The sequence below is a fragment of the Marasmius oreades genome, chromosome 6 (genome assembly GCF_018924745.1).
Source record: "Marasmius oreades isolate 03SP1 chromosome 6, whole genome shotgun sequence".
Lineage (NCBI taxonomy): Eukaryota > Fungi > Basidiomycota > Agaricomycetes > Agaricales > Marasmiaceae > Marasmius > Marasmius oreades.
The window spans coordinates 3,919,868-3,932,117 of record NC_057328.1 but is presented as its reverse complement, the minus strand read 5'-3'; the positions used below and the strand labels follow the sequence as shown (position 1 = coordinate 3,932,117).

General features: G+C 47.8%; 2 protein-coding genes across 2 annotated transcripts; both read right to left on the bottom strand.

Moving 5' to 3' along the window:
• Nucleotides 1–149: 149 nt before the first annotated feature.
• Nucleotides 150–3,562, bottom strand: E1B28_010717 (uncharacterized protein; the record flags this gene model as incomplete). Its single annotated transcript, XM_043155693.1, has 4 exons — nucleotides 150–434; nucleotides 497–1,688; nucleotides 1,752–2,207; nucleotides 2,259–3,562. 4 exons carry the CDS (start codon nucleotides 3,560–3,562, stop codon nucleotides 150–152), a joined length of 3,237 nt encoding a protein of 1,078 aa, XP_043008166.1.
• A 4,686-nt stretch (nucleotides 3,563–8,248) lies between these two features.
• E1B28_010716 (uncharacterized protein) lies at nucleotides 8,249–10,898 on the bottom strand. Its single transcript, XM_043155692.1, has 12 exons — nucleotides 10,804–10,898; nucleotides 10,695–10,743; nucleotides 10,470–10,624; nucleotides 10,357–10,415; nucleotides 10,090–10,297; nucleotides 9,924–10,030; nucleotides 9,604–9,863; nucleotides 9,211–9,548; nucleotides 9,046–9,138; nucleotides 8,882–8,987; nucleotides 8,707–8,810; nucleotides 8,249–8,649 (listed from the first exon to the last, which is right to left on the bottom strand). Exons 1-12 carry the CDS (start codon nucleotides 10,841–10,843, stop codon nucleotides 8,600–8,602), a joined length of 1,569 nt encoding a protein of 522 aa, XP_043008165.1. The 5' UTR covers nucleotides 10,844–10,898; the 3' UTR covers nucleotides 8,249–8,599.
• Between the last annotated feature and the right edge of the window lie 1,352 nt (nucleotides 10,899–12,250).

Below are 12,250 nucleotides of genomic sequence, written 5' to 3'. Positions count from 1 at the left end.
CCCCTAACCCCCTAACCCCCTAACCCCCTAACCCCTAACCCCCTAACCCCCTAACCCCCTAACCCCTAACCCCCTAACCCCTAACCCCTAACCCCCTAACCCCCTAACCCCCTAACCCCCTAACCCCTAACCCCCTAACCCCCTAACCCCTAAGAAATGTGGTTACCCAGCGTGCGTGAAAGTACATCCCGCATGTGGGGATGAACAGAGAGTCGAGGAATGACAGTGGAGGGTAGCGACGTGGTAGTTGGCTCGGAGACTCTCTGCAGACGGTTACCGAACTCTGTGAATTGAAGTTCAAGCTCACGTCGCAGGTTCTGTTGGGCTCTCTGCTCGTAAGACTCAAACAGACTTTCAAATTGCTTTCCGAGAGTGTTGTGATGACTTCGGAGAAGACTGTCCAACTCCTTCATCGAAGACTCCAGCCCGTTGGACTTAAAATTGAAAAAAAAAAAGAATCAGAAAAGTGGAACAAATCTATCCAAGCACTACTCACTGTTGGTGCTCTAGATACATCTATCTTTGTCTTCAACGATTGGTGCAGTAACCCAATGAAAAGCTGCCATTTGAACGATACTACCTGCATCCTTGCGACAAGATCAGATGACAGGTCCGTGGCACTGTTCACAAAGTCGACGGCATAGTGCTTCTGACCGACGGCGACCGAGTGTCCAAAAGACTCATGAACCATTCGCATCTCATCGTCATCCTCATCGTAGAAACAAGAATGGGTGAAATTAATGAGAAGGGTGGCCATTAGCTGACGAAAGTCAGCCAGTTTGATCTGAAACCCGACGGAGAGTGAATTATAGTAGCCGAGTGTGGAGGAGAATTTTTCGCTGGTCATACTTTCGCCTGATAAAACAAAGACCTCGTGCAGGTACCGCTGGGAGCTCTCCTTACTCATGCCAGTATAGAGCGAGAGGTGAGCGCAGGCCCAATACACCTGCCACAGAACCAATACAAGTAGACGGCTAACGCGTACAGCCGGACTACGTGCGATCATCTTGCCAACCCCGGTAATGGATAGGGTCTTGTTGTATGTGGTTACGACGGTGAGGATGCCGTTGATGAAAAGGATATTGCGGGAGTGAGATGGATGGTTTGCATAGGAAAGGTGTTGGAGTTCTGTACCACGAGCGCCACCGCCCCAAGTACACACGATAAGGTAGAAAATGCCTTTGATGACCTCGTTCACCTCCGAAAACCATTCCCGCATTGCGCCTTCACATGCAAAGACTCCAACATTAGGGACCATCTTGAAAAAACGCGAATCTTGACACAGGTAACGAAGAAGTCGATGTCGATCTTCCTCCATCTGGTTACAAGGCTCTTTGATGAACGAGTAACCGCAATCGATATTTGCAACACTGTCCCGAAACCAATACGGCTGTCCTGACGAATCTGGAATCAACGAACGGTCTATTCGTTCAAGCAGATCCTGGTAAACGCAACCACGGAACAGTCCGTCCACCTTATTTTCGACAACTTCGAGTGCATTGTTAATGCCTTTGATAAAGTCGGCAATAATGATGGGGCTGCTGTCGATGGAAATGACTGTCCTTTGTGGATTGAGGTTCATTTTTGCAATGGGCTTTTGACGATGGGATATGGCACTAAAGAGCTTCATATATTGTCTGAGGTTGTTGAATAAGGTGGGTTTGCTATCGCAAAGGTAGTCGGCAACACTTGTATTAAATGCCCTGTGCGTGTTCAATATTGCGGATAGGGGACGAGGATGTAGAACTCACGATTGGCTATCAATACCCTCTGTCTCCATGGTTTGGATGACCTGCTGTACACCAGTCGCTCGGAAGCACCACTGGATCATCGTAATCCGTGGTGGAATTATGGTAACGTTCTCGAATGTTCCATAATCATCATGTATGTTCGAAGCGAACAGGAAACGCGTGAAGGGACACTGCAAGTCATCGAATAGAAAGTCGTCGCTAACGACTGAAAGAATTGACCATAGACACTCGTGTATAACGAAGTGGAGGTCAACAGGGGTGGACGTCGGATGCTGTAGTAGTTCTCGCAAGTGGAGGAGCAGGTGGGCAGTGTCCGGATGCAAAACTATCGGGAAGTTTTCGATTGATGTATCGAGCGAGCGAATCAAAAAGAACAAAAATCTCGACATGTAGTCAGAGTCCTTGTCAATAGTTCCTCTCTCTTGCGGTCGCTTAAAAGGGCGGTCATGCGGGACTCTGGAGAGCAGTCAAATGGTATGTTGGTCAATGATTGTAGCGGAGACGTACCCAATTTTGTAGGACAGGATATACCGTCTGGTTAAGTTTGTTAGCTTGGGAATGTCCTTGACGATAACTTCGTAGTATTGCCGGACCATGATCTTCAACCTTTCCAGATATTCCTCGCCCGGTCTAACCGTTGTTTCCGCTAGAACCCTCAAGGCCGGAACCTTGACGCCTTCCAACATTAAATCCCATCGGGTCTGTGCATACGCAATATTCCTTTCCTGTGCGCTCTCAGAACTGTGGAAAACATCCGACGGATTCAAAAGGTCAAGTGAATTAGCCTTCGCCAGGACGTCTGAGAAGGCTTGGGAAGTGATCTCGTCCGCCGGAGTGACGCAGAAGTAAAATCGTTTACTTCTCTGAGAAGAACTCGACTGGCAGCGCACGTTTGGGAATTTTTCGAATTTTGGTGGTGGCTTAACATGAGGATGGAGTCGGGCGTAGTGATGATAGATGAGATCGCGTTTTCTGTTGCCGGCGAAGCACGCCAGGCATCCAGCTTCCAAACACTGGATGCCCTGCTTGACTTCAACAAGTGGAATAGCTGTAATACCGGTCATCGGAATGGGAAGAGGGTTCTCGGCACCAAGGGACGACAATGCAGCATCAATTTGATGCTTTGGAGGAAGTTTAAGCGTACGCTGACCGCGCTTAGGCCGAAAGTGTTCTTTCTTTTGATGGCCATACATGTGAGAACTGAGAATAATCTTGCTGCAGCAGACACAAATCGTTTGGCGGTAATCGGGGTCCACAAAGATGTTGAAGCGACGCAGGAAATGAACTGTTTCATCGGCATCTGGACCCACTACCTCGTCAACCTCTCTTGAAGCACCAAAATTGCTCTCATCAGCTTCCGTTGAACCGTCAGAATCCGTCGAGTGACAATCCAACTCCAAGTCGAACAAAGACTGCTGTATCGATGTTGCGTCGCCTACAGGTGGATCCGTCGGCGGCGAATCGTCCATACGTTGGTCGAGTGACGATGGTTCCTCGTACGGAGTCATCTCGACGTCTTCATTGCAGGAAATGGGTGGTGGAATGAGTGGAAGTGAGCCGGATGGTTGATTCGGAAGGGTGGAAGATGTTGCCTGCAAAATGTTCGAACCAGAGCTCTGAGATGTGACTGGAGGGAGTTCTGTTGAGTGCATAACTGTGTCGACATTTTCGTCCGAAGCTGACGGCGGATTGAGAACGTATGGTGCATCTTTGAAGTGCATCTCGAGAAGGCGTAAGGCAACTTTATTGTACGGAATAAATGGAGCGTCGGGGAAGTCGATACCGCTGTCGGGGGGTGGGTGAGGCTCCATATTGCATATACTTCGAACGTTGTGCCAGTTCAACCGACGGTGGAGTGGTGCGTGGCAAGGACAATCCACCTTACCGTCTTCGCCACGTACGACATGTACTTTTTCACCTGTTTATTGTCAAGTTACGAGCCTTTTCTTTTAGAAGTTAATGTTACTTACCATTGTAAAACAGGTCATGACCAGCCGAGTGGTACAGGGTCTTGTGCGTATGCTTGGGCTGCGTTGTGTAACGATAGTAGCAGAGATACTCGGTACAAAGGCTGTTTTAATGTTTTTTTCTCGAGTTTTAATTGTTATAGTTGCATAAAGCGGGTTCTGTTACTTACTGCCGCATCTTAAGGAGAGAAATTTGCTTATACTTGGTCTTACAGTGATCTATAACTACCAGAGTCGTCTAACGTAGGTAGTGGTTGAAGTTGAAGAAAAAAAAAATTGCTTACATACGCGGAGTTGCCTATTATGGCGACAAAACGGCGACAAAACCTGGGGGGAATGCAACATGTGACCTGTTGGCAAAATATGTATATACTATGCTAAGCAAGGAGATCTAAGGAAAGAGTGGTGCTTCAGACTGCTTAAATACAGGTGGGGATACCGCGCTCCGAAAAAACTCGAGTCGCTGGTTCAATGTGGTTGGAATACAATCGTGGCGGCAAATGCCGGATGTGCCGGTACACGGCCAACCGGCAATTTCTGGCATTGTCTCGGAGGATAACCATTGGATGACTTCCGGGTGGTTTATCAACAACACTACATATGGGTAGCTAATTATCTAATTCTGTAGTTGTAATTGAGCAATGGACGTGAGGAACGAACAAAAACGGTGTTGCCGAGGTTCATTTTCGGCAATTTTTCGTTCAAATAACCACCTTCTCTCACGCAACCATTTTTTTTCTGGCGGCACACCGAGTATTTGAGATATAGCATTGGTGGGTTGTACTAAACTCGCCTACGCGATCAAGAATTAGCCCGAGAAAGTATACTCTGAGGTATGTGCGAATGCAACGTTACATAAGTAACTGTACCAGTACGGTTTACACAGCCACTCACCGAAAAAGGAAATAAATCTAGTACTCGAGAACCAGCGACCTTTCGGTAAGCTTAGGTGTAGTAGAATGGAGTGTGTAGTGTACGAAGACTGTCTAATTACCTTGGTACATATTATCTTTATTTGTTTTGTTCTGGGGGGCGTGTGGAAGTGATTTTCGGCGAAAATGGTGCCGGAAGCGTTAGGTGCCAAAGCCCAGAACGTCAGAGCAGATTGCTGGATACGTTTGGGTGGATGGCGAGTCTGACCATAGCGATAGCTTTGAGTCAACAGCTTACCAGCGAAAGCAATTGAGGTCTGAGGCCATATAATAGACCGGGAAAGATCCTCACCTCAATATCGTGGGAATCTGGTGTTGACTGGCTCTGGAACCTCAAGCAGAGGTGCAGTGGTGCTTCAATGACGCGCCGTAATGTGTGTATGAACGAAACAAACATTTCAGTCACCAGAAACAAGAGAGATCGGCCAGTGGATAGACAAGCAGCAGTAAAATAAAAATACCGGTTTTTGCGATTTTCCAGTATTGCGCCATCTACGGCTGACGGAATAACGGTTTGCAGGCTTCGGATAGGTGTAACGGAATGTAGCCCTTGTAAATAGCTTTGAAATGAGCTACCCACCTCGAGAAACGTACCAGTGGATGTCGACATATGGAGGACTTTCGTGTGCTGGCTTCGATCACTGTGAGGTAGCGTCTGTCCGGTGGCTCTAGGTCGTGCAGGAAGAGTCAGGACAGCAGGCGAATGGTAAGCGCAGTATTTCAATAACCCTAAGCAACATTTCTCTAACCAAGAGCAAGAGGGACTGAATGGTGGATGGTCACATAAAGTGCAGATTGCGGTTTTTCCGGTTTCCGGTACTGTTCCGGGTACAGCTCATGTAATACAGGTCCCCTTGCTTCCGTTAGGTGTAATGCAGCGTTTTCCGAGTCTATAGCTTTGAAACGAGCCACTGATCACGAAAAACGAACGGTTGGTTGTCAACATATTGGGTCCGAACGCACCCTGCCCTCGAGAAGTGGTGTGTAAGTTACCCTGGGCTTGGAATGTCAGAAATTGATCCGGATGCTTAGCCTAAGTGTAATGAAATGTTTACCGGATCTGGAAGAACGTTTCTCTCACCGGAACGGAGAGGAAAAAGACGAGGGACCCCGACATATTGAGCAGACACCACGCTTTTGGGGGACTGGGACATGCGTTGTTTGCACCTCTGGAAGGGCCAAACCTGCGGGGTTGATTAGGTGGGACGAAATGAAGGTCTATGCAAGGGCTTTTGAGGAAAAAAAAAATTGGGTGAATCGGAACAGCGGGTGGGAACATATGGGGCCCACAACTAAAGGGCCCCCTTTGGGGGCCCCATTTAGCACCTAAGTGGGGAGGGCCACTAAGTAGGAGAAGCCAGGGGAACATGGTATATTGAAAGGGGACATTTTTGAGACCCAAAAATTGAATTTATCGCTAGGACCAAAAAAGAACGGAAGGTGGGACACGCCAACTCTAGAAAAAGACTTATTTGGGTGGTGGGAAAAGTCCCTCGGGCATCTCGGGGATGTAAACGCAGACACGCTACTGAGCGCCCGAAACGGCTGAGGGTGCCAGCTTCGATGAACGAAACTAGGGAACCAGGGCCAAATTGTGTGTGAGTGACACTTCAGGCTGTTGCTCCCGAATGAAGGAGTGGTTTCTACGACTAATGTTGGCTGTAAAAAGTGTTTCCCAAACTTATCCAAAGCCACTGGTACCAACCATGTAACTTTTGGACGGCTAAAACCGATCCCGAAGGTCATTCAATGTCGTCTCCCCAGAATACAGCTGTTAAATGGCCATTGTCTGTATTCCGGTGGGAGTTCACGTCGGATGGTCCGGATATTCGGGCATCCCATTCTCATATGGTCCTGAAACATTTCTTACAGCCAGCTCTAAGCAGGTGCAAGCACCAATTGGTGGGTGCAACCCAAAGCGTAATTTTTAGGTACGACAAAGAACGGGTTATGTTCCTCAGGAACGGGCACACATGGGGACCTGTCCAGGTGGCATTCCATATCATTTTTCAAGGGCTTTCAGATAAAAAAAGATTCGGGAAGATTGGTTGAGAATGCCACCCAGGACATGACTAAGGTATGGTACATAGGGCCAATGTAGCATTGGCCCTTGATCAGAATGGTAGGACATGCGCTGTTTGCAGCTCTGGAAGGGCTACACCTGCGGGGTTGATTAGGTGTGATGAAATCAAGGTCTATGCAAGGGCTTTTGAGGAAAAAAAAAATTGGGCAAATCGGAACAGCGGATGGGAACATATGGGGCCCACAATTAAGAGGGCCCCTTTGGGGGCCCAACTTAGCACCTAAGTTGGAGAAGTCTATGAGTAGTTCGTTCACTGTACTTTGACGTAGTTACGCCAGCGTCGTGAATCACAGATCGCTGCAGATAGCAATGTGTGGGGTACGAGAACAGTGAGACGATTAGATACCGATTTACATGCACGAGATCTCCTTTTCGCTTTACTTCTTGTGGTTAAAGACAGTTAGGTAAGTACGACGATCTCCGGAAATTGTCACGAAGTGAGCTCACACACTCCTTCCCTTAGCAGGTCCTCACTGTGGTCGGTGTCTCAGTAGCCCGCAGGCTCAAATCCCTGGTGGGCTTGCGGTCGCTTCTCTGTTCATCAATAGTTTTCGTGAGGTTTTGGAAAAGAAATAATTCGAGTTTTGGTAGTACAAAATGTCGGAGGAAGCTCCAAGCACCACATCCCAACGCCAGATCTACTGCCTTCTGCTCGTCCCCACTGCTCGCCATGTCAACGGTATCATTCGCTGATATATCTCGCCATGACTCCGTCGTCGTCATTTGGAAGACTTTGCGGTCAGTTGCCATTTCTACACGGCGCCGCGGCGTCGATCAAGTCTTCATGCTCAATGACTACAAAAGAATGAAAGAGAATTGATAAGATTAGTGTCACAACAAAGGAGGTAGTTGAAACTGTACCTTGTGTGCTGTGTGTACCCTCGAGTCATTAGTTGGATCTCGATTCGTTCTTATTCATTCTTGTTACTCGTATTGCTTTGCTGGTTTGGCGTTACGGTCGGTCCTGTTTCTTCAGTTTTTGCTGGAGCTTCACAGAACGTCGTAGATTCACATATACGCTTCAATCCTTGACGATTATGAACGAATTCGGCGAGTATATCAAGTCATGTCAGCATTAGAAAATAAGAGGAACAAAACGAAATGCACCTTATGGGATGGAATTGCCATCCACCCGTTATTCCCATCCCTCTGTGCTTCAGCTTGCCCCACGTACCCCGAAGATTCTTCGGTCATCAATTGCTCGGTACCTTGCGGCCTTGAGGGCTTCAACAGCCGCCTACAGCTAGACAATTATCGAGAGGAAGGTCTGCAGAGGCCATCGATCTTGAGGTTTATTCCGGTTTGTTTGAGGTCGCTAACGCCAAAGAATGGCACGAGTCGAACTGACGAAGCACTTGGAACAAATCCAACGTGATTGGGAACACTCGGGACGAACCCGTACTTGCCGTCGATGGTGGTTGACGGTGTCTAAGCTGAAATTGGAAGCTGTGCAGCCGAGGCGTTACCGTTGTAATGCGCCTTTCCCAGGCTTTCGTCGCTGTTCGTGCAACTGCGTGTAAAGCATATTTCCTCACAATTAACCGTATTACAATGAATATAGCATGTTTTTAGGGCAACCTGTCAGACTTGAAAGGATTTTGGGTAGTGGGTGTTCGAAAGAACAACTATTTGCTTCCCTAACGAGCCGCCAGGCTCAGGCTAGCTCATATCATCGACAAGCAGTGATTGCTAGATGTACACGAAGGTGAGATCATGAAGAGAAATTTCATGTAACCGGTAAGTAAGTGCGTATAAAAAATATCGAGGGACATAAGCGAAACGAAAAAGAACGAAAGCATCTTCCATCCGCACAACCGAGAATGACGAAAGGTTTTATAAGACTGAACTGGCCTCTAGCTGCACTCCTTAAACCTTATCATTGCTTCTCTGATCCTGGCCAACTTCGTGGTCGAGTTCTGGAGAAAAAGATGTGACCATTAATAGTTATTCAGAGCCGTAAAACCAGAACGTACGTTTCTGAGCCTTCTCAATAGATGCATGCCTATCTTCAGCCGAAACAGCACCAAAGATGATATCCATATCCTCCAAGCTACGTCCCTTCGTTTCTGGGATCAGACTGGGAGGTGAGGACAGAAGCCAAATCAGTTCATCACAACAGAACACATAGACAGGGATGGAGGAACGTACAGTGAAAACACACCCATACCACCGATATTAATTGTAGCAAACATGAGGAAGATTTTGTATCCTAGCTTGGTAACAAGCGTTGGGGTAATGTAGGATACGACAAAGTCTAAATAAGAAAGTCGTCAGCAGGTAAGGGAGAATCAGAAAGACGGGAACGAACGCACTGAACAACCATTGACTCGAACTCGCAAGCGCAAGACCATAGTGCCTCGTTCTCGTTGGGAAAATATCGGAAACGTACACCCAAGGGAGGGGACCTACCATGTGAAAAGCAACGGAAAAAACTCGTAAGAAAAACCTCCGAAAACCATGGGAACGAAACGCCTCACCCCAACCCATAGAATAGAAACAGACGTAAATATACAACATCGCGGCCATCGCCTTACTCGCCGGCGGAGGATCTGGGAAAATCCTGGCTCCTGTGACAGGATCTGTCTGTATTCTGGGCGGCGGGTGTGTCTTGAGGATGGCTCCGATGATATAAAACAATGTTCCCATCCCAAACGCAGATATGATAAGGGACGGTTTACGACCGAGGCTTTCGACACCAAAGAAGATGAAGAGGGCGGTGAAGACTACTTTGACAACACCGTAGATACCGGAAGCGAGGAGGGATTGGGTGTTTCCGGTGTATCCAATGGATTCGAAAATTTGAGGAGCGTAGTAGCTTGGGATAAAAGGGTAGTTAGCGGGAGTCGCCGTATTCAAAAACACAATCTCACTTGACACTGTTCTGACCCGAAAACTGTTGTAAGACGAAGATAACAAAGGCGATGACAAATCGAATGAAGTTCCCTTTTCCAAAGAAAGCTTCCTGCAATCCCAGACCAGCACGAGCAGCCCGTTCTTCTTCGATGGCCGCTTCTATTTCGGCCATTTCGCGGATGACACTTTCCGAGCTTGGGTGGGATTTTCGCAGGTAGGCGAGGTTCTGGATGGCGTCTTCGTTACGACCGACAGAGGCGAGCCAACGAGGGGATTCCTGTGGTTTGTGGCAGTGGTGAGGGGAGAAGCATCGGCTGGGGGAGAACAAGCCACGAACCTTGATCGTCATGAGACCGAATAACATAATCCCACAAGGAACGAGCTGGAATCCAAAGGGAATCCGCCAAACGTTGATACCAGTGGGTTGATGGATACTGATTCCGACTGGTAGAGAGCATGTAAGAAAAACCGCAGGACGAGGGGAAAGGAACTCGAGCACGTACAGTTGAGGAAATACGAAATCATGACACCGATCGCAACCATGATCTGGAACAAGCCCGTAATCCTCCCTCGTACTTCCTTGGGCGAACATTCGGATACGAAGGCGGGGGCTACGGCTGATATGCCTCCAATACCTAAACCAGATATGACTCGACCCGCGTAGATAAGGTGAAGGCCGTTTGAAGGGCTTTCAGCGATGGTGGTAAGGATCTACGGAGCGAGTGTAAGAGGACAGTTTCTGCTTTTCTTCGAGCGTTGGGAGAACATACAGCGCCAACTGCGAAAATGCCGGAAAAGGTGACGAGGGTATATTTCCTCCCAATGTAAGCTTTGAAAAAGAGATCAACACCGAATAACAGTAGCGAGCGATGAACCAACGTACCTGACACCGGAGCAGACGCCAACGAACCCACAAATGCACCAGCTTGAAGGACTGAAACGACAATCGCACTAACGTCGTCCACTCGCTTCTTGCTTCCATTGATCCCAAAATGTTTTTGGAAGTACTCGTTTTTGACCACGCCTCCTGCGATACCGCTAGTGAGGAAATGTAAAAGGAAGAATTAGAACACTTTAACAAGCAAAAGAAAGAAAAAAGGAAACGTACGTATCATAACCGAACAAGATGATACCCCAGTATACAACGAATGCGAGCCCTGGTTAACGGTCAATTATTGTATGTCACTTGAGCTGTCAAAACAGGACGGAAAACATACAATAGACCCTCAGGTTAACCCATATCGATACCTTACTCATCGTGGTCCTGTCGTGTGAGGTGGTCTAGAGGAATAGAGAAGGGAGAGAGAGACCCACAGCGGTGTTAAAAAAAACGCGTGGGCATCGCTCTTTATGTCACCAATACCGGAGCGGGAAGCGGCCCGTGAGTTCAGGGACCAGAAGAGGTCAGATGGTTTCCCCAGCCCCACTGGGGAAGCTGATCGTTTTCCCCAGTAGGGCCATTTGTTGTGGGAACGGGAGTGGCGAGACGGCATCGTCGGCAAATTGGATGGTCCAACGAGCTGGAATCGAAGGGGAACCGTCCCATTTCCACGACAAAGTTCGATGCCATAGTTCAAGCACATTCACATCATTCACCTTCAACTAACTAAAGACCTCGAGCACAGTACGGGCAAAGAAACGAAATTAGCAAGTTTTTACTGTTCGTACGTTATGTTTTGAAGTTATAACCAGGCATTCTTGCTGCACCGCCCATCACCTACCACGAGACAACTCGATTGTGCAGATGCAAATGAATTGGGGACCAAATGGATATGGGGAAAACCCGGGGAAATCGTTTACGCTATAGTAACTATATACGCTTAGGACCTTTAATTTTACAGGGGTTCTTCTGGTTATTGAGCGGTCCGCGATGGAGATTCCGGCAAGTCATGTTCTTTCTTTGTGCATCTGCCATCGTGGCTTCAACGGGATGGGCACTATGTAGGTAGGTCCGCTGTGTGTCTGTAGTTCGTTCGTTTGATATTATGTCTTTGACAGCTCCTTGGCCCAATTGCTTGAGTTCGGTCAGGTACACCGAGGATGCAACGGTTAAACAATTGAGGCGGGGGAGGCGCCGGCCACCTTCGTGGAGCCTCATATTCGGATGACTTTATTAACTGCACCCTGATGACGGTGACTCCTACAAGACTCTCGCGTGAAAAGGGAGAGAATGAAAATACGAAGGGTCGAAATTTATGTTTGCCTCGCAAGAATAAAGGCTCGCTCGCCTCTACGTGAGGGCTACGATTGAGTTATGCTTGTGCCACCCACGTTACCCACGGTCGCGATCTGGGTGGCGTATGTATTTGTAGACAGTTTTGAACTTATAGCTTTCCAATCGGCAATTCAGCATGCAAAACTTTGGTTTCCCAGCACCGTAGCAACATTAAAGTATGTACCAAACATCGGTTAAAGATAGGCATGCCCTTAATAATAATAAAAATCAACCGCACAACTGTGCATACTGCCCAGGATTTGAACCCAAGCCGCCTGCCGCACTAAACTCGGACGAAAAATCAGGCATGATGACCACTTCACCATCAGTATTTCAAGCAACGAAGATATAAACAGATATTATTTCTACAAATAAGCTACCTCCCATTATCACCGCAAGCAGTGCGCACAGCCATTGAATTAGGCTCAAATTAGATCTCCCTTTCCCCA